The sequence below is a fragment of the Peromyscus eremicus genome, chromosome 1 (assembly GCF_949786415.1).
Source record: "Peromyscus eremicus chromosome 1, PerEre_H2_v1, whole genome shotgun sequence".
Lineage (NCBI taxonomy): Eukaryota > Metazoa > Chordata > Mammalia > Rodentia > Cricetidae > Peromyscus > Peromyscus eremicus.
This window is the reverse complement of record NC_081416.1, coordinates 111,601,260-111,623,834: the sequence shown is the minus strand read 5'-3', so window position 1 is coordinate 111,623,834 and position 22,575 is coordinate 111,601,260. Positions and strand designations below refer to the sequence as shown.

The window sequence follows — 22,575 nt, the reverse complement described above, 5'->3', positions numbered from 1 at the left end:
TTAAGTTCAGAAGGAGTTAGATTTATTAGTGAATCATTGCTCAATTCTAGGGATTCATGATCCTCCAAATCTCCATTGCACTCTTTGGTGGTAGGTTTAAGAAGTATTATCTGGGTGTTTATTTTTGTTTGTTTCTCTGTTTTTTGTTTGCTTGGTTGTCTTCTTCTTCTTCTTCTTCTTCTTCTTCTTCTTCTTCTTCTTCTTCTTCTTCTTCTTCTTCTTCTTCTCCTTCTTCTTCTTTGGGGGCAGGTGATCTTTCTTTAGACCTTAATGTGGTTTTGGGGTTTTAGCCAATTTTCAATTTTGTGTTGTAGTTCTGTTGGTGTATTTATAGTCCTTCATAGTAAGTATGATTTTAGCTTGTGGAATTATTGTGAGTTAAGTGTGTAGGGATTAAATAATGACTTCATGGAGGAACCCCTATGCTCCCATAACATGAAGCTCCCTGGTGAGGCAAGTATATGCCTATATTATTCACTTTGGCTTAATAAAAATGAATGAATAAGAAATTGAGAAACATAGTCACAATTTCTCTCCTGGTCACAAGTTTCCTTGATGCCTCTTCTATTGTCTTCTGTCACAAGGGCCTCTTCAGATTATGAATGTTGCCAGAAAATGTGATTCCCAGTTGTTGAGTTAAAGTGGCACAGAGAAAAATGCAAATTAATGATGCCATTTTCTTTTATTTATCCACGTGCGTTTCTTAGTACAAGCTTTAAAAAGAAAAAGGCCATGGCTGCAAAAAAAAACATTGAATCCATCACTGACCTTGTTCTTCCAAAATAAACAAGAACTCAAAACCAAAGCACAATGAATATAATGAAGTTCCCAATTTAAAAAAATGAATTAGAAGAAGCATTTATTAAGCAGGTCAGATATCATTATTTCATGGAATCAAGTCCCTAAGCCAAGAGTTTCTTATTTAGTGTGTCTAAGGTGATGGGAAGTGTTGCTGGTTGTTTTGTTTGTTGGTTTACTTTTGTTTCTTGTCAACTTAATACAAGTTGGTGTTATTTGGTAAGAGGGAACCTCAAATGACAAAATGCCTCCAACCCACTGGCCTGTGGGAAAGTCTGTGGAGCATTTTCTTCATTATTGATTGATGTAAAAGGATCTAGTCCACCAAGGACAGGGCTATTCTGAGCAGGTAGTACTGAACTACATAAAAGGTAAGCTTGGCACGCTATAGGAAGCAAACCAGCAAGCAGTGTTTCTCCACAGTGTCTACTTCAGTTCCTGTCTCTCGGTTCCTGCTTTAGATAACAATGTTTATCACAGCAACAGAAATCTGACTAGAATGAGTTGGGACCAGAAAGTCTGTATATCTAATGAACTCCCAAGTGATGCTGAGGGTTCTGGTTTAAGAATAATTTCATAGCCAGGCATGGTGGCCCATGCCTTTAAACCCAGCACTAAGGAGGCAGATTTCTGTGAGTTTGAGGCTAGCCTGGTCTGCAAAGTGAGTTGCAGGACAGCAAGAGCTACATACAAAGACCCTGTCTCAAACAAAACAAAACCAAGCACAAAAGAAACAAAAAGAATCATTTCATAGCTATCCTTCCAAAGCTATGAACAAAACTACTTGTTGTTTTTATTATCTGCCTTAAAAGAGAGGTTGTGTGGTCTGTTCAACATTACACAGCTGGCTAGGAGCACAAATGAGACTCAAACTCAAGGATAGCTGAATCCAAATGCTACAGTCCTTCTACAGTAGCATGATTGACAAGTTGTCAAGATATATCAAGTGGGTAATTTTCCTCACTATTTGTTCTCTTTTAGGGATTTTGTTTAAGTTCGTCATTACCTGCTCAACTGAGGATAACATAATAACTCTTATTTTTAAAAGGCTTGATGTTGGTTGAATTAAGTGCATTTTCCACTCTGCCCTTCACAGAAGTTTCAGTTTATCTCCACTTTCTGAATGAGGAGCATACCCTTTTGCTTCACTAGAACTAATGTCCAAATTAAGAGAGAAGTTGTCATTCTGTATTCAGGTTCAAGTAAATCACTATATCAACACTAAATGGAAGTGTATGGTTAACTAGCAGGGGGTGTGAAAATGCATGAGGAAATGACTTGGTTAGAATCTCTGTATGGTCAAAATATATTTCCATAAAATCTACACCTGAAGCAAGCTGTATTTTTCTTGATTTGACAAAATATCTGACAAGAAGCAGCATCATGAAGGAAAGGTCTATTTTGGTTTACAGATCAGGGGATACAATCCATCATTGTCTAGAAGACATAGCAGGCAAGGTAGCGGGAGGCTGGCTGCTCACACTGTGTCATAGTTAGGGTTACTATTGCTGTGATGAAACACCATGACCAAAGACAATTTGGGGAGGAAAGGTTTTATTTCACTCACAATTCCATATAACAATAGTTCACCATCAAAAGCAGTGAGTGCAGGAACTTGTAGCTAGAGTTTTCCTGCCTGGCCCACAGTCAGGACAAATCTCTCTCACCTGCCAGTCCCACAGCCGCTCAAACCCAACCAAGTAAACACAGAGACTTACATTGGTTACAAACTGTATGGCCGTGGCAGGCTTCTTGCTAACTGTTCTTATAGCTTAAATTAATCCATTTCCGTTAATCTATACCTTGCCACATGGCTCATGGCTTACCGGCATCTTCACATGCTGTTTCTCATTGTGGAGGCTGGCAGTGTCTCTCTGACTCAGCCTTCCACTTCCCAGCTTTATTCTCCTCCTTGTCCCGCCTATACTTCCTGCCTAGCCAATGGCCAAAAAGTGTTTTATTTATTGACCAATCAGCAACACATTTGCCATACAGAACATCCCACAGCAGGAACTCAAGCAGGGCAGGGACCTGAAGGCAGATCATGGAGGGGTGCTACTTACTGGCTTACTTCCTATGGCTTGTTCAGCCTGCTTTCTTATACAACCCAGGATCAAATGCCCAGAGGTTGTACCATCCTCAATGGGCTGGGTCTTCTCACATCTATTATTAATCAAGAAGATGCCCCACAGACTTGTGACCATGGACCAAACTGATAGAAACAACCCCACACTTTCCATCTTAACTTTTGTCTTTGCTGTATCCTAACATTTTTACTCTGTAGCCCTGCAGGGTCTTAGAAAGAAAGTGTAAAGGTCAGGACCAACTTACTCTATTGATGAGAGTTAATAATACCAGTCAGTGCATTCTACTAGAGAAAAATCAATCATGACATTGGTTGATTTGGGCACCTCTGCCAGGGGTCCTCTATCCACTGGGTACAAGGCCATGAGTGGGAATGGACCAGGTCAAAATTAAACTTTACCGTTCAATGGACAGAGATCACATTTTTCCAGGACAGTAAAGGAGCCAGTTGTTCTAGCCCGAAAGACAAGAAAGCAGTTGTTTTCTTTTCATTGAATTATGAAATGGAAAGGGAAAAGATGACTCAACATTCTTGTACAAGATAAATCTAACTTTAATATTTGCTTTAATTTAAAGTATTTAATCTAAAGTATGTGAAATATCTGATGGCACTTGAGGAAAACTGAGCAAACCGACTTCAGTGAAATACTTTAAAAGGTACATTTGCAGAATGCTGATATAAACCAGAGTAAAGCAGACTCGGGCTTTTGATATCTTTCCTGGTCTTTTTTCACCTTCAAACTCCAAATCCCTGCATCAAAGCACATGTTATCTAATTTCCCCTTGGACATTTCCAGAAGCTTTCATTTAATTGTATTCACTGTGCAGACACTGCTTTGCGATGGCATCTCCAGGGAGAAGAGTGCCAGACATAAAGGGAGTTGCGAGCTGAAAGGAGCAGACAGCCTTTAAACTCCAGGGCATTTCTGACCATCCTTAGTGGTTCTAGTGAAGCAGCAGACCTTATGTGTCAACTGTTTATAGACTCTCTTCCTCTCCTTCTCTCCTCCCTCCCACATACAACCTGCCTTCCAACTCAACCTCCCAGCCCTTAGCATTCCGCTCCTTTCCTGGCCATTGGATGGCAAACTGAAGATTCTCTGGGTAGCCTCCATGAGAGAGTATATGTGCTCAAACTATGCAGAGCTGTATGTAGCCCTGGTGCAGGACTGCCAATGTGGGCTTTTTCAGAGTTTTATATTAACTGAGGCAATTTTTCTCACAAGCAATAATAATAGTGGACATGTTAGTTCCCAGATATGCACCAATCGAAGAAGGTTCCTAATGTACACACCAAAATTTTACCTATTGGTTTTGCAATCAAAATAGGCATGATATTTCCACACCTGTGGAAACAGCAGGGCATATTACAGCTGGAAAAAGTCAGCATCATTTCCATGAAGACTAATACTTTATTTAAAAATCTTAATCTTAATCTTAAACATCAGCAGAGAGTCTGGCCTAAATAGCCTCCAAATTCTCATTTTTAATGATAGAAATCTCTTTCAAATTCCATAGGTCATACTTCAAGTGTTTGTTCCCAGAATCAAACTGTTATTTAATATCTTTTACTTACTGGTAACAGTGCATACTCTCTCTTCAATATAACAACCTAAAACGAACACATTCAGTGCATTATGCTGATGACTGCTTTACAGAGATGAGAAACTTGATCAAAGTGGCAAATGGCTAAACTGGAGTTTGAATTCTGCTGATAAAGTTGAGAGTTTTGGCTTTAAAACTTCAGTAAAAGCCAAGGCTCTCTCTGAGGCTAGCACTGTGGAATAAGAAGTAAATCTGTTGAGCCACTTTTCCTATCAACTCACTTCCCAAGGGGAACAAAGTCTGGTGAAAAAAGAAGACAGCCTTTACTAGTCATAGAAAATGATATGAAACATTTTATACTTGAATGCTCAATATAAGTAAGAAGTAACTAGAATCAGTTAGTGGTTGCTAAATGAAAAAGAGATAGTGTTTGATAATTCCTCCAACTATTGCTCTATTTAAAATCAGTCTCTAAGATACTCAGCCAAAAGTTTAAATATGTCCAACCTATAGGAGGGGAGGTGGAGTGTCATGGGCAAGGCAAAGGTGATGGATGAGTGGCATAAGGCTGATGGTAGTTCCTAGCACAATGAATATGTTTAGTCCTTCATAAACATTCACTGAATCATTAAAATAAGCTATACAATGGTCAGCATTAGCAATCCCATGTACAAATTAGGAAACAGAAAGATGATGAATTTAGGTAAACTGCCCAAGATCATATCGCTCAAAGTGTTAGACCTCGAGTTCACAGTCAAGCAATTTGACTCTGAGGTCTTAGCCATGGCTACCAGAGATTAAAACACTAAGGTTTTGTGAATAAAGATAGTGAAATCTTTGCAGGAATAAACAGAAGGCTGATATCAAGAATGGTATCTGGGAAGCTATCATTGCAGCTATCAGTTATATTTTAACTGAGTATCCCCTTCGACCATCTCAACCAACAGACGAATGATTTATTGTCTTCTCTACTTCTGCTAACCACTATTCTGTCCCCTTCTCCTTCTGCTCTTTATTACCATCCAGCGCATGTCCAAAAGTGACCTGACTTGTTCATGAAAGCAAACACACAGCAGGAGGACATGTTAAATTCATTGCAGACAACACCAACTGGAAAAGAACTAGTAGAGATGGCAGACCATTTTCTTGAGGACAAACCGATTAAGCATGGGCTTTCACTCCCATCTGTTATAATTTACCTGTATTTACTTTTTATCAATAGAGACTATTTTTAATATTATTCCTTAAAATGAGTAAAACTCCAGGAGCTAGAGATATGGCTCAGTGGTTGAAATTACACACTGGTCTCTCCCAGGAAAACTGAGTTCGGTTCCCAGTACCCACATAAGGCAGCTCACCACTTCCTATAACTTCAGCTCCAGGAATTCAAAAGCCTCTGGCCCCTGAAGACACCTGCACTTACATGCACATATCCATTCAGAGACATGCACATACCCATACACAGACACACACATACATAATACACACATATAAAATAAAACAATATTTTAAAGTGTTTTAAAATTTTTCATTCACAATTAATGTATCATTTCTATCCCCCCCCACCTCTCCAACTCCATGTCCCCTTGACTCCCTCTCAAGTTCATTACCTCTGCTTTAATTATGCAATTAATGGGTACTGACAGGAGAATCAGTCTTCTTTAGGGACTAGCTCCCTGATAGGTTATCCAATACCAAGTGATCAGCCCCTAAAGACATACATATACAGGCAACAATAAATTGACTCAATGGGCTGTATTTATAAATCTTTTTAAAATAAAGAAATGCAAATTTTAAAATGTAAGACTCTAGAGGGTATATTTTCAAAGTGATCAATTAGAATTATAAATCAACAACAATTTCCTAAATACTCATTTCGTGCAAATATTTAAGTAAAGTTTCAGAATGACTTGACAGTGTGAATCATTTTAATATATAAAGCATGTCAACAGAAGAAACTATTTTGATCAAAAAGTTTTTAAAAAATCTTCTTTTCTAGACCTCATAGCTGAATTTTTTTTCATGTACACCTTCTGTGGATAAAAGCTACAACTGGAACCCAATTTCTCAAACTTGTATCATTGCTGACATTTCAATTCCCCTGACCCTTCAAATCCAGCCAGTCATTTCTCACACCTGTTTTATCTTCTTTAGTGTATTCTCATTGATATTACCAAGGACTGTGTCCTCAAAACACTCTGTTATCATGACTGACATGATCTGCATTGTCTTACCAACCCTCAATGTCCCAACACTAGCCTTCCTCTCGGAAGCCCCCAGACACATACAACCTGACAGTGCCAAACTGCACCAGTTGCAGAGACACACCAACCACAGCCATCTCTTTGCTTGCTGTGCTTGTGCCCGTAAATAGATTATCCCCTCTGCTTTTACCAATGCTTGCTTTTCATCTCTTCAGTTTTCAGTCTAGAAAACACACCCTCACCCTCCAATTCCTAGCCCAAATGTTAAAATGATTTTGTAAATTATCTGTACATAAGGCTTTCTAAATCCCTTCAGGTAGAACTCATCAGATTTTATTGTATTGTTAATTTATTTATTTATTTATTTTTAGTTGTTGGGCACATAAAACCATACCTAGTGTCAGCTATACGGATGGGTAAAGCAAGAAGATTTCATGAGTCCAAAACTTCAAGACATAATTATACAATGTAGTAAGACCCTATATTTAAGAATGCACATAATTTTGCTTGTTCTCTGAGTAGATTATGGTAATACAATACATATAAAATGGTAAGATTCGGGTGCCATGCATTGGATTATGTGTTTCCCTACCATATTAAATTCTGAGCTGTTTTAGGCATTGTCTTCCTGCTCTCCATCACCAGCAATGAGAAAGTGTCTACTTTTAGAAATTTCTCTCATAAATATGTGTTCAGTGACCAGCAGTGATTCACTTCTCTAGTATCTTAGTAAATAACACCTGGTGGTGAATCTGTACTAAATTGTAGCTCATTTTTTCAAAGGAATAAGTCATTCTTTATTTTTGAATTAATTAGCTGATAGTTAGTCTTTCACTATTTCACAAATATATAAAATATATTTTACTACATTCCTCTATATCATTCTCTATTATGTATCCCCATTGCCCTAATTCTTGCTTACTACTTCCTCCAAGTACATACACCATTTAAACATACTTCCATCTGCCTCTGGACCTGTAAAAGGAAATGCAAAGATTTAGATCTCATAGTTATAGTCTTATAGATAATATACTTAAGGTATTTTATTTTGGAAGAAAAAAAGCTTTAAAATGATTAATTGAAAGATTTGGCTTTGTGATAATTGAACTATCTTTGTGGAGATATAATGTCTGGCTGATCTTGATGGATGGCATATAAAACAGTCTCTTTAAAAAATGAATCAGTGTTCCTGAATAGTGTGATTACAGTGAATTTTAATTTGTATGTGATATTATTGGTCTCATTCATTACTATCTAAATTTGATTAAAACATTTTTCATTAATTGATGGAAGTTGAATAGATGGTAAGGTAAACTGGGAGTCATTTTTTCTTTCTTTTGAAACACTCAATATCTTTAGAAATATTTGTTTTGACGCTTAGTCTGGTGACTTATGCCTTTAATCCCAGCACTCTGGAGGCAAAAGTAGGCAGATCTCTGAGTTCAAGGCCAGCCTGGTCTACAAAACAAGTTCCAGGATAACCAGGGCTACACAGAGAAACCTAATAGAAAGAAAGAAAAAGAAAGAAAGAAAGAAAGAAAGAAAGGAAGAAAGAAAGAAAGAAAGAAAGAAAGAAAGAAAGAAAGAAAGAAAAAGAAAGGAAAGAAGGAAGGAAGGAAGGAAGGAAAAAAAGAAAAAAATTTAACTAGTGCATCATGGAAATGGCTTAGGTGTAACATGTCTGGAGCATGCAGTCATGTCTCTTTCAGAACATAAAACTTCAAGTGAGAGAAAAGTAAGTCTCAGGCATAATTATTCAGGTTATCAATTCTGTCTTTCCCTTGAGCTCCACTTCTTCGGTGCAGATAGAAAAGACAAACTAGGGGAAATAGGCAATCTCTTTCTCTAGCTTTCTGCATAAATTATCTTTCTTTAATCATCCAGCCATCCTTTTTCTGTTTCATTTTCTGTATCACGTTTCCCAGACCTCTCCACTTGCATACAAAACATTTCATAGTTCCTGTATTTTGTTAGGTGGTAAGAATTGTGCTGTACTTGGTGACTAGTATAAGAACAAAGGAAAAGGGGCTAAGGAGGTGATTCCATTAGTAAAGTGCTTGCCACAGAAGCAAGAGGACTTGAATTCAGACCCCAACACCCATGTGAAAATCTAGCCATGACAGCGTGAACCTGTGATCCCAGGGATAGGGAGGCAGAGACAGAAGCATCCAAGTGACACGCCTCTTATTTCAACAATGCCATCCCTCCTATCTTCCTAGCTTTTTTAAGATTCATCTTGTGCAGCTCTTAAGTATAAAATGTCTTCAGAAAATAGACTGCTGATATGAACCTCAAACAGTCCTCATACTTGGCTTTCTACAAAGCATCTATTGATCATGGAAATCATCCTCATCCATGTCACCTCTACCATCTTATGTCTTGTAAAATGTCATTCTTCACTGTGAAGTTCACAGGCTGCCCACATTAATGACTACCACTCATTTAGATGGTTCTGTGCATATGTATTCATGCATGTATACATATTGTGAGAGAGACTGGTGTCTTTAAGCTATTATGCATATTATGTCATATTTTGAATTACATTTTTAATTTTATGTTCAAATTTTAAGCTCTATACAATACGTAGTAATCTTCTTTCTCACTTTTATTGCTCTTTGCTTTTGTTTTTGTTTTCTGAGACAGGGTTTCTCTAGCTCTAACTGTCCTGGAACTCACTATGTAGACCAGGCTGGCCTCAAACCCAGAGATCCGCCTGCCTCTGCCTCCTGAGTGCAGAGATTAAAGGTGTGCATCACCACCACTCTTTCACACTTTTCAATGCTGTAGGCCTTTATAGGATTATTTTCTTAAAAGTCATAAAATTTTTTTATCCATACTCCAGTCAAATTACAACAAAAGTATTAACACATCAAAGTTCTTTTTTTTTTTTGAAGATAAAACGAAAATCAGTGTAACCAAACATAGGATAATTTTGGTGAACTTGGACTAAATTTTAACACTCTGACTTTTAATGTTTATTCACTAGTACACCTGAAAATAATTCACTGAGAATGTATAATATACCTGGAAATGCTCTGAGCATAAAAGATAAAGTCACGAGTCAAATAAAATCACAGTTCTCACCTACTATCAGCAATAACGACAATAAAACATATAAAATACAGAACATTAATCACTAAAAAAATGAACTGGTGTGATATGTAGAATGAGGTAGATTGGAAATTACTTTATACATTTTTAGAGAAGGTATCATGAATTCCTCAGTGAGTGAGCTGAAAGGGCATATAGGTATGAATGAAGAAATATAACATGAAGAGTTCTCAGAGACAGAAAGTAAGCATTCTGAGAACAAGGAAGAGCAACTCAAAATGATCTTGAAGCAGGAATGAGATTGAAAATTTAAGACACGAGCCAACTGTCCATTGTAGTTGAAGTAAAACAGGGAAGGGAAATGGCAGTAACAGTCTGGTATCTGGATGGCTAACTGGGTGAAATGCAAATTTTATATTTTCTCCTATCTATAACTGGGAGATTCAGAGAGTTTCAGTGGTTACATGAAAAGATGGCTATATTAGAAAGTGTCCTGGTGTTTGTAGATAGAATAGAAATAAAATAGAAATGAAAGAAGTGGATCTTGGGTGTACATTAAAATAATAGGTAAAATGGTATGATGCTTTCCATTAGCTAGTGCAGTTACAGAACTTGATGACTGATTGAATGTGTTTTATAGAGGAGAAAAGGAAGAGTTAAGGTTTTCACTGTAAACAAGAGGATTGTGAATGATGAAGAGTGAAAAAAACAGAGTGACATTAGGAGAGCCATGAGCTTTTAGTGACGATGGAAGTCAGTGAAGGAAGATGGGCTGTGAGGAGAAAGGTAAACGGGTAAACATGTTTGGAAAATGATGGAATTGGTTCGGAAATTTCAAATTTCTGGAAAAATGGGGTAAAGACTAGGGAGTTTGGGTGTGGAATATAGTTTGGTAGAATAAAGAATAGAGACCATAGATATTGAAATATTATAGGGGTGTTAGTATCACTTGAGCCTCCAGAGACTCAATTGGTAAGTTATATCACGAAAGGAAAGGGGTGGGGGGGTTCAGATATGATATCTTGGCTAGCAACTCTAGTTACAAAGAAGTCAAGATAAATGGCAGGGAGTTTTCATTTAATATGCAATCAAATTGGTAAAGAGAATAAGGAAACACAATGTTATACCCCGTCTCGTTAAGGAAGCTCTTTCTCTCTCTCAAAGCCCAGGCAGAAGTGCAAATGACATTCATTCACCCATCTTTCACTGTTAGATCCTAGATTCAATAACATAAACTTTAATAGAATTTTGAAATTAAAATGCTGATGAGACAGCCGAAAGTCACACTGGTATCACTGTGAGCATGTAAGTCTCCTCCAAAGTTTATTTGTGATGGGCATCATAAGCACACTCACTTGCTTGTCTCATATTCCTACCCAAACTACACTAGACAGTCCCTGCAGATTTCTAAACTGGTGAGTGCAGAAATAGGCAAAAGATCTTAGAGCTTGGCAGCCTCCGATATGGACATGACACTCCAACACCAGGACATAGACTGGTGCTGACAAGGATGTGATGAACAGGCCCCCTAGAGGGCAGCAGAGCCCTAGTAAATTAGAGACTTCTGAAGCAGGTGGGAGAGGGTTTATGGGGCCCTTCTCTGTTGGAGACACATGAGAATGCACACATTTATGGAGAAGGAACCAAGGAAAGCCCAGTGAATGTAAGGAGTTCAGCAATATGGGGGGAGGGGGTTATAAGTTGGTGACCAGGTATCAAAAATAAATAGGCTTACAGAGAGAATGGGCAGGTAAATGCTGTTGAAGGAAACCCAGGTCCTCTGCTTGGTGACTGCTGTTACCCAGGCAATAATAATAAACAGATACCATTTGCTAAAGAACATTACTCAGCACATTGTCTGCCAAGGTTAAGCGATATATTTTGAAACTTCAGCACTAGGCATGCAGCTGAGTGTAGAAAGCATCCTTATAACGAACAAAGTCCTGGATGAAGAAAGTACTGTCCTTCCCCCAGGCCATGCCTCTCCATATAGTAGACCCAAAGATGTAAGCAGCAACCTCAGTAAAGAGTTGTGGGAACCATAAGCCTTTGTGGGAGTCACAGAAAGCATACCAAAGGGGGGATAAAAGGGAATCGTACAAGAAGGGACAAAACGGTGTCAGTGAACACTAAGCAGATGTGCCCATGCTGGATGAGGCATTTTTTTCTCTTTGTTCTATCCCCTCTAACTTTGCTAGGCCTTTTCTGAAATTCTCTACCATCTTTTTGTTTCTCGTCCACTTATTCTTTTATGCAGGATATTTGTTTGTTTGTTTGTTTGTTTGTTTGTTTGTTTGTTTGGAAACCCAGCAGAAATTTTACTGTTGTAGACACTAGGATACAATGATGTTTCTGACTTCATGGAATTCACAAAACTGTATTTTATTGTGGAGAACCAGACAGTTATGTGCAAGAGAGCAAGCTCACCCAGCATGTGTGCCACCATCTCCTTCCTCTGTGTACCTTGTCTTACTTCTAGACATGAAAGAGAAAAACTAGGCTTTTGGGTCTACTCTGCTTCATCTACATGAGGAATAAAGGTATCAGAAAAAGAATGTTCTTTCACAGAATGGAGTTCTTCAAACCACTTACACTCATTTAAAATAATTGTTAGTAGTAATTGTGCACAGCCTGCCTCTCAGGCCAGAGTAAGATCTCCTTCCACTGTAGCTTTTTTCCATTTTAATTCTAGGAATGTGGCCTTTCCAACACTAAATAAGTAACTGTTGCTACCTTCGCCAAGTCGGTGTTGTCTAATTGTTCATGTATGTTGGGCTTGTTTGTCATCTCAATTAGATTCTAACTTCCTCTCGGGTACAGAGGCTATAAAGTACATTTTCTTCATGCAATTACAAAACTGGTATCTACTATAAAAAGTACACAACATTTGTGTGTATAGTGTATGGTCAGTAGCACCAAATTTGAACCCCAATATCAACATTTATTAGTTCTTTGAGCTATAATTACCATGTAAATGAAGTTATTGGTAATGTAGTATCACAAGGCTGTTTGAGACAACGTACAGAAAGTCCCTAACATGCTGCCTGGCTTCATTTTCATCCTCCTCTGTTTTTGAATCCATAGGCTTCCACTTTGATTTTTTAATTGGTTTTTCTTTTTCTATTAGTTATCTCTTTAGTAATTACAGTTCTTTTCTTTAATCTAATGTTCTAGAGCACAAGCCTGAGAGTCCACCAGTCCAAATGTGGGCCCTGGCTCTGTCCTCTCTAGTTGTCCAACATTGAGCCACTTATTATACTACTCTGTCTTGTATTTATAGAATCACATTCATATAGAACTCAGCCCACAGGGTGTTTGCAAGATTAAATGCTCAAATCTCTATAAAATGCCAATCTTATGAGAGAAGTAGTTTTGTTCCCATTCTTCAAAGAAGAAATAAAATTACATATGCTGTTCAAAATCATATAAATAAATGGCTATTCTAGTTTGCTTTCCATTGCTGTGCTAAAACATCTCAACCAAAAAGCAACCTGGAAATGGAAGGATTGTTTCATCTTACACATTGCAGTATGTCATTGAGAGATATCAATGCAAGAATTATGGCAGAGTAGGAAATCCAGCAGAGCAGGGACTTGTAATAGAAATCATGGAGTAATGCTACTCATTAGTTTAATCTCAGGCTCATCTTCAGCTACTTTTCTTACAGGGCTCAGTCTCACAAATCCAGTGATAACACTGCTCACAGTGGGCTGGCCACTCCTAAATTAATTAGAAATCAATAAAATGCCCAACAGCCATGTCCATAAGCCAATCTGAATGAAGCATGTACATAGGTTTTGGTTGGTTGGTTGGTTGGGTTTGGGGTTTTTTATTTCTTGGTTTTTGTGAATACCTCATTATTCATAAAGGATATGAGCATCTGGGAATTTTTATTATCTACAAAAACTCTTATAAAGAATTCCCCATGGGTACCAAAGGTATGTGAATACCTCTGTATGTTAGTCACATTCATCCATGATATACTCCTGTATTTCTAAATGCCCATACAACTAGTTCCTAGTTTAGTGCCTATCTTAGATAGGGTTTCTAATGCTGTGAAGAGGCATCATGACCATGGCAACTCTTATAAAGGAAGACATTTAATTAGGATGGCTCACTTAAATTTCAGAGGTTCAGTCCATTAGCATCATGATGGAACATGGTGGTGTGCAGGCAGACACTGTGCTGGAGAAGTAGCTGAGAGTTCTATCTACATTTTGCAGGCAAAAGGAAGTGGACTGGGACACTGAGCAAAGCTAAAGCAAAAGAGACCTCAAAGCCTGCCCCTACAGTGACACACTTCCTTCAACAAGGCCACACCTACTTCAACAAGGCCACACCTCCCAGTAGTACCACTCCCTGTGAGCTTAAGAGGGCCAATTACATTTAAACTATCACAGTACCAGACACATAACTGTAAGGAATCAAGAAACATAGTGAATGTTTTCTTAAGTGTCTCCCATTGTGAAACTAAAATTGTCTCCTTTCTACCTAATGTGATAAATGTTTCAGTTATAGTAATAGGTTTTCACTTAAAGAGAGCAAATTGAAAAAAAATCCATCTGTTACAATTGTGTGTCATCACCATAAACCATAAAATATCATCCTAAAGCTGTGAAATATAATTCCCTTAATTAAAATTACTTTCTTAAAATAATGAAAAAGAGAATAGAAAGAGGTACAGCATGAATGCCTAGTCACAGACCTATAACTTTGGTCCCTCCTCTGGGTACCATGGCATCCAGCCAATTCTTCTGCACATTGTTTAGCAGCTCACAGGACAACCTGTGGGCCAGGCACTCTTCCTTTCCATGGCTTCCTTTCCAGACTTGAACAGCTGTAATAACAGTAAGCATGGCTCCCCTTCCCATGCTCTTCACACTTCAGACACATAAATGGACCCAAAATACCCACATCTCCCTTTTCTACCCCTACTACACCATGCTTTAATCAGAATAAAGTGTTTTTTAAACGCCTAAAGAAAAGGAAAAATTGAGGAAGGAGCAAAGGTACAAACACAAATCAAGAAGATCTAAAAGAAATAATTAAAAGATTTTGAAAAGTAACACAGTTGCCTGTTTCCCTTAGAGTATTTAAAGACAAAATGATAGCACACCAATATTTGTAGCCAGCATGTCAGTAGGAAGCAATATAGATCATGTTTACCAGGCTAGTGACTTTGAACAAATTATTCAATTTCCCAATGTCCTATGACTTTCTTATTTATAAAGTAGGAACAAGAATAATAACTAGTCAATAGTGTTTAACAATGATTGAATCAAAAGATGTGGATATGTCCTTAAAACAGAGTATGTTCTATTCTAGGTGCTTAATAAACAATAGCTCACCTTGTCATTATAACCTCAAGTTCTTTTCACTCCTAACCTTTCCTGTTTATTTATACACAAAATATAAGGATAAATCCCCACTGGAAAACAACTCATTTCCTTTAGAATAATAAATTTTCCTGAAAAGCCCTTAGACCTGGGATAAATCAAAAAATGCCCTTAACATTTAATATTTTTGAAAATTTTTCCTTGAGGCTAGTCCCATTTTGTGGAGTATTTCCCTCTATTTAATATTTACCTCCAAGCTAAAATAGTTTCCTACATGAACGTGATGTATACTTACAAAGCATCTTGGGACTAGCTTCTAAATCCATGTCTTCATGACTTCTCTTGACTGTGAGATAAATGGCAATGTTGAAGGAAAATGCACCATGAAAAGGCATTGACTCGAGATGTTTTGTATCTGAAAACCGTTCTCATCGTAAGTGGGATTAAACATTGACCTTTGGGAACTTTCTGGAAGCTAAATGGAAGACTTTATCCAATATAAAATTTAACACATTTCCATGATATTTTGTGTTGTAATTTTTTAAACTGTTCTCCAGTGGTTGGTTTGTCCTTGTTTACTGGCTTTTTTAAGTCATTTTTTTTATATCATTGAAAGAGGAAATATTTGTGAAAAGAACTTATGCACACCTATTGAATTATTTCCTAAGAACAAAATCCCTTGACCAGAACTATTGGGTCAATAAAACCAATTCTTTACATTAGGGTTGCTTAGTCGCTCTGCTTCCACACCTTTCAATTCCTGCCTTTATTTGTTTTGTTTTGTTTTTTACAGAACATAGAGTAATGTGTTCCTTGACAGTTTCTTAAATATTTTCAAAGTTTATGTTTATCTCTGATGTTCTTTTATGAGACTATTAATCATGCTCATTTTTTTTTGTTTTTAAACTTAGATCTTTGAATGAATGAAGTCAGCATTTTACATCTGGGAAAAATTTTTTGTTTGTTTTTGTTTTGTTTTCTATTTCCCTGAGTTTATCTATAATTTTCTTTTGTCATTTTATCTTTATCTTGAGAATTTCTTTTTCTGTCTAGATTCTGTTTATTTTTTTTAATTTTTATTCATTTTACATACCAACCACAGATCCCCTCTCATTCCTCCTCTTGCTCTCCCACCCCGGCTTAAGCCCTCCTACCCACACCTCATCCCCTCCTCTAAAAGTTCCCCCATGAGTGGACAGCAAAGCCTGGTACATTCAGTTGAGGCAGGATCCAGTCCCTCCCCACACCTCAAGGGTGATCAAGGTGTCCAACCATAGGTAATGGGATCCAGAAAGACAGAATTTCATGCATTTATACAATGAAACATGGTCATCCCTTCCCTTCATTTCCCCCTCCTACTTTCTCCATATTCCCCTCTATATGAGTGGGTATGAAGTCTACACAATTTATGGAATATTTGGTCAGCCATTCTAACATATTTTTCTCAGGTATGAATATACACAATTTTAAGGACCAGAGAGTTACTTTGCAATGTCACACTTGTGATAGCTTTTTAAATTGGGCCTTACTCCTTCTAAACTGAAGATCACTAATACTTTTCCATCTGTCTTCATCTAGAATTTTTTTTCATCAATTTTACTTGGAAGTTTGGCTTAGACTTTCCTTTGGCACTCCTGAAAATACTTTGGAGCCTTGGAGTCTTGCATCCCTCATCTCTGTCTGTCTTCTGATGCTGTGCTGGGTCACACACTGACTTATCAGTTCTCCTCAGTAATGCCTCTTTTGAAGAGTTCAGATATCTTTACTTTTCTGTCTAGGTGAACTCCAGGGGATGGACTGGCATTTTGTTTGTATGTTAAGAGGAAGCCTGGAGAGTGGCTTTTTTTCCATTTGGTCATTATGTAGTCAAATTTGACCTTTAGAAAAAAATCATTTTATATTGTACTCAAAGCCTAGTTCTATTAAGCCCACACTGCTGCCTTCGCAAATGACATTTCTGGTATCTCAAATGCATTATCAAACTACTTAAACAAGTTTTTCTCAACATAAAATGAGAGAAGAGTAAGATGTTAGTGAAGACCCTGTGATTTGGATGTAAAAGCACTGTTTCTAGTCCCACTTCTAAGACTCACCAGCAGTGAGGCCCTGGGTAGAAAGCTGGAATAGAAGCTTTTTTAGCCACAAATTCTTGATTTGAAAGGTAGGAAGAGGCTTTTTGAAGGAATCTTATGGTGCAGGAAAATTTTCGTATAAGCTGTGTATTACTCAAATGCACAGGACATCACAATTTATCTCATCTTGTGATTGCCTGAAACCAAAGTTAGGATGGCTCTAAAGGAAAGAAACATCTTCTGTATGCACATCTTTGCTTTGTGCTTTCACTATGTTTTCATCATTTTTTTCCAGTTTTCCTACTTACTCCATTAACTACTTGCTGGTCTTAGTTTATACAGACTATTATCACAAGAACGCCAACAACCAATTGGCTTATGAACAAGACTTATTTCTCACAGTTCTAGAGACTGACTGAAAAGATCAAGACAATTTTGCATCCAGTGTTTGGTGGAGGTCAATTATGTTTCTTAATATAGTCTTTGAAATTTTCATACATATGTACAATATATTTTGATCACATCCATCCCACACTGCCCCTCTCCAACTCCACCAAGATGCCCTCGCAATGTCTCCTACCCAAATTCATGCTCTCCTTCTTAAAAAATTTAGTTCAACAAAAGTAATGTATTTTAGGATTTTAACATCCAGCTTTAAAAAAAAATCAAACTTTTCAGTGTTTTCGAGTTCCTAGCACATTATTCTTTGGAGATTCAGGGCTGTAGTTTTTTGAAAGGACTATTAAATTTGATAAATTTTATTCTATGAACAAAATTTTATCTATCCAAATGATAGATTGTGAAGATTTTAAAATAATCATAACTTTGAATTTTTTGAATTTCTTTTGTGTGTCCCCACCCAGTGGAAGTGGGGGTGATCTTCTGCAGTCTTTGCTTGAAGGGCATGAATCCCATTCGTGAGAGATCCAGCATGGTACTGTCAACCTATAGATTAAGATGTAATGCACTTTTGAGGGGTTATATCCATATGGACAATAGCACTGTGCAAATCAGTTATTCGATTCATTCACTCTTAATTTCACACAATTCCAAGTTCTTCCATTCTACTCTCTTTAATAATTACTCTGACTTCTGTGATAAGTCCAAGAGCATTTAACCTGAATGTAAGGATTCCCTTCTTTTGCTTTTCTTTTTGCTAAATATGTTTCCATAACTTGGTTTTCCTGTTAGTCATGCATTTATCTAGGCCTTCAGTTCACAGACATTATCACCTGTAAAAAATGAGTTCACCAATGTCATAAGCCCAGGGAAGGTAGCAGTAACTAAAACTCTTCAAAACCCATAGAGTTTACCTTTTGTTAGAGATTTCACTGAGAAAAATATACAGTAGATTAAAGAACTAAATAAAACATTATTTGTATTATATAAATACTTCTGATAAAAGCAGAAAACAATAACAAGGAATACGTAGTGAGGCTTGCTCTTTTGAATGAGGGGGATGAAGCAGAATGTACTGACATTTGAGCAAAGATTTTGAAAGGGTAAGGTAATTATCAAGTAAGAAAGCATGTTATGGCCTTCTTTTTTCTACAGTTATTTTACCTCAAAACTCTACACAATTTATTCATTTCCTTAAACATCTTAATCTTTTCCTCATCCTTTGTCTCTTGACCTACATCTGTAAAATTGTTTCAGTTGGGCTGGAATACAGCTCAATAGTAGGATGCTGTCCTAACATGGGTAGGTCTTTAGTGCCAATGTTCAGCACCACAAAATAAAACAAAAAACACAAATAATAATAACAAATTCCTGATGGACATTTGATAACTCCTAAAGTTAACTTTTCATTTTCTTTCATTCATTCAAAGAATGTTTCTTCAGTGTCTATGTGTTACAAACAGTATATTTTTGCTTTATATATGCTGATCTCTGGGTGCCTATGTTTATTCCTAAGTAATCTTAAAAGCTTCACTTACTTAGTGAAATAAAAATTCTTTGTGGAATTGTGTGTGTGTGTGTGTGTGTGTGTGTGTGTGTGTGTGTGTGTGTGCCTGTATGTTGGGGGCCTGAAGTCAACCTAGGGTATCATTCCTCAGGGGCTGTCCACCATATTTTTTGAGACAGGGTTTCTCAAAGATCTAGGACTCACAGATTGGGCTAGTCTAGATAGCAAACGAGATTAAGACCTCATTCTCTTTCTACCTTCCCAGTATTGGAAGTACAGTATGCGCCACCACACTCCACCTCCCCAGCATTGAAATTATAGTCAAAGAGCACTACGTATGGCTTTTCACATGGGTGTTGGGATCTAACTAAGGTCTTCATGCTTGCGTTGGAAGCATTTTAACAATGACCAACTCCACAGCCTCTTTATAATTTTGATGAGGCATTGAGTGACTTCTTCTATAAGTGCATCAATTGTACCTCACTCAGTAACTTGATACTTGTGTAATTTGTTGACCAAGAAAGATTCTTGCCTTTTGTATTATCTTTCCTAGTTCTGCCATACTTATTTTCTGGGAAAAAAAAACAGAAGGTAACTGAAGAAAACATAAACTTGCTTTACAATTAGGATAGATTTATAATGATAAATGATGTTTTCTGGAAGAGTATATTTCTATCCATTCTTTAAACTTATTCTCCCTCTCCATTAGTGTCCTCTCCATAGTAAAGTTTTTTTTTTATTTTTTCACATAAAATCATTTCAATATGAATAAGGATGTATATCAATAGCAAAACGTGATTAACATGTATAAGGCTTTAGGTTCAAATCAGAATGTATGCATGCATGAGTGTGTGTGCACATACATGTGGGCACACACACATGTACACACACACAGTGTAAAGCCAGAGAGCTAGTGAAAGAGAGAGAGAGAGAGAAAGAGAGAGAGAGAGAGAGAGAGAGAGAGAGAGAGAGAGAGAGAGAGAGAGAGAGAGAGAGAAAGGAGGTATTTTGAGCAATAAAAGTGTGGCTATTTAAAAACATTTATAAAGAATTTAAATAATTGGTCATTAACCTAAAAGAAGATTTTGAAAAATATGTTAAGGTTTCTTTGTAAGAATGGTAAGACCATAGTGAATTTAGTACTCCAGTAATGACATTTTAGTTGGGACTGTACAATGTTATTTTGGTCACACCATCCAATTCCAAAATAAATACCAAGTATTTTGTTTTGATATATGAAGTGCATATATAATGACAGGTAATTAACCACAGCTTTCCTTGTAACTTATTTCTTTCATAAAACAAAGATCCCTTTATCTGTGTTTGCCCCAGTCTCTACATCCTAAACAAGTTCTTTTCCTTTTCTCTACAGCCTTCCTCTACAGTTACTTGTGTCCTTATTCTTCTCTTCCTTTTCCCATTACTATGTGAACCTACTAAGGCAAGATCTGGGGATTATCTTTGCAGATGACATATAAACCCACAGCTTGTGGATTATATATGCTCAACTAATACACAGTTCAGTTCGTAAGTCAGTTCATAAGTTAATCTTTTCCCTCCAATGAGTTTGATGTAAGGATCCATTTTAATTCAAATACAAAACAGTGTTAACACTTGGGAAGAGGAAAAATCCTAAGACTTCTACCCCAGAGCCCATAATTATCTTGATTCTATTACATTTTGTTTCATTTCCTTTTACTTGTGAGACAGGAGAAAAGTGTACCAAAGAGAATGTGACTAAACTAGGCTAAACAAGTCTCCTCATAGCAACCCCCTTTCTCTCTGCCTGATGAATGCCAAGCAGCACATCAAGCCACATGGAACAAAGCACATACTCTCAAGCCTTGTACCTTGAAAGCTATTCTGAAGTTCTGAAGGTTGTTTTCTATTGGTTTGGCTTGGGACTTTAGCAAAGTCAGTTAAGTCAGCCTTGCTGTGCTTATTTGGAACCAGAACTGACTGTTTCTCCTCTTACCCCACAGATTTAGAACAATGAGTAGGAAACTGTTTCTACATAAGCACTCCGTCTCAAAAGAGCCCTCAGAAGGACTCATCTTCTACACCTTGTATATTCATGTTAAAGGGATTGCAGTACTCATTTTAGATAAAATAGCTAGTAGCTCCCTGGGGAGATCAGCTATCAGTTCTGCTACAAAATGTATTTGAGGCATGGTCCAAATTGTGGGCCACCCAAAGCTGACTTTGAAACTTTAACGTTTATAGGAAACTTTCATATATATATATATATATATATATATATATATATATATATCAGGCTTTTTTTTTCTTTTGCCAGCATGTAAAATAAATTCAGACATGGTATCCCTCAGTAAGGTGAAACAATGACAAACAATGACACAGTTTAGTTGTAAAATCTTGAAGATGGAAGGCTAAAGTTGGGTTCCAAACTTTGACTTTGTGTTCAAAGCCCAGATTAACCACTTACTGATTGTCTTTTGTCAATTTACTTAATCTTTGCAATTTTACCTTTCTTCTTCAGTAACATGGAAATAATCATAGCAGCACCTCTGTCACAGGACTGCTGACAGGAAAAAAAATTAGGTAAAGCTCTAGTACAAAGTCTGATACATGGTAAGCTCTAAACAAACCCTTATTGATTATCATCTCTTCTAGATGCTAGGGATTGTATTCTTTTCACCATTGACTAAAAGACATAATGAATTTACAGATCAATCTGTTATATAAAGAGTATGTTGTGTGTGATTTAATCGCAAAGTAATAAAATCATTCCCAATTTTTTCCATATACCATTGGCATCTTCAAGTAAATATCAGAGGTCAGCCTCCATTACAGTGAGAAGCAGAAATCCTTGTTTTGGTATGGGGTGACCATGTTTGCAGTCATGGCTCTTCCTCAGCCTGGCGGTTAAGCACACAATCACATCTTTCTGTTTGCTCCTGTCCTTGTTCATGCTCACCAGGTACAAAGACAGGAGACTGGCCCAGCACAAGTCGGAAATAGAGTGTTTCACCCCCAAAGGGAGTATGGGGAATGGTGGGAGAGCAACAATGAGCAGGTAAGCAAACTGTGAGTGGCCTGAGGTGGTGTGAAATAAATGTATGCAAGCTAGAGGAAGAGGCGGCTCCCTGGTCTGGGTCCTTGCTCAATTATGCATTCCGTCCAGTAAGTCCAACGCGGGCCACCACTGGTTTGTTGTGTGTGTTTGATCTGTAAAACCTATGCCATCCTCATGTCAACTAATGGGAGCCTCCTGTCCCAGACGCTGCTGTTTCTTAGGGTTGTGCGCTTTGCATGTCTGAAGCCTTAGCTTATGGTCAGTTCTTCATTGGATTTTAATTTATTGGCCAAACAGTTCTGGAGTTTGCAAAGTAGAAGATATTGGAGGAAATTCACATTTTAGGAATATCCAATTGTTTAACGAAACAAATGCAAAAGACAAGGACTGGATTTGAGAGAAGGATTGCAATCGAGGGAACACTGAGCCAGGAAATCAATCTGAGTTACATTGAATGTAATATGTAATAGCCAAGAGCAAAGACAATGCTAAATGAGTGGATGATATTGCAAGAGACATTTCTTTGACTGAAATCAGGAAA

The 22,575-nt window shown here is 37.3% G+C and overlaps 1 protein-coding gene across 2 annotated transcripts in view; it reads left to right on the top strand.

Annotated features, from left to right (window-relative positions):
- Positions 1–22,575, top strand: part of Grm5 (glutamate metabotropic receptor 5) — a 455,620-nt gene that overhangs the window by 415,358 nt on the left and 17,687 nt on the right. Inside the window, exon 8 of one of the 2 annotated variants that reach the window (XM_059271820.1) lies at positions 21,939–22,034. The exons of the other annotated variant lie outside the window; for it this stretch is intronic. Coding sequence (XP_059127803.1) covers positions 21,939–22,034 — 96 coding nt within the window. The remainder of the gene's footprint in view (positions 1–21,938; positions 22,035–22,575) is intronic. 2 annotated transcript variants of the gene reach the window in all.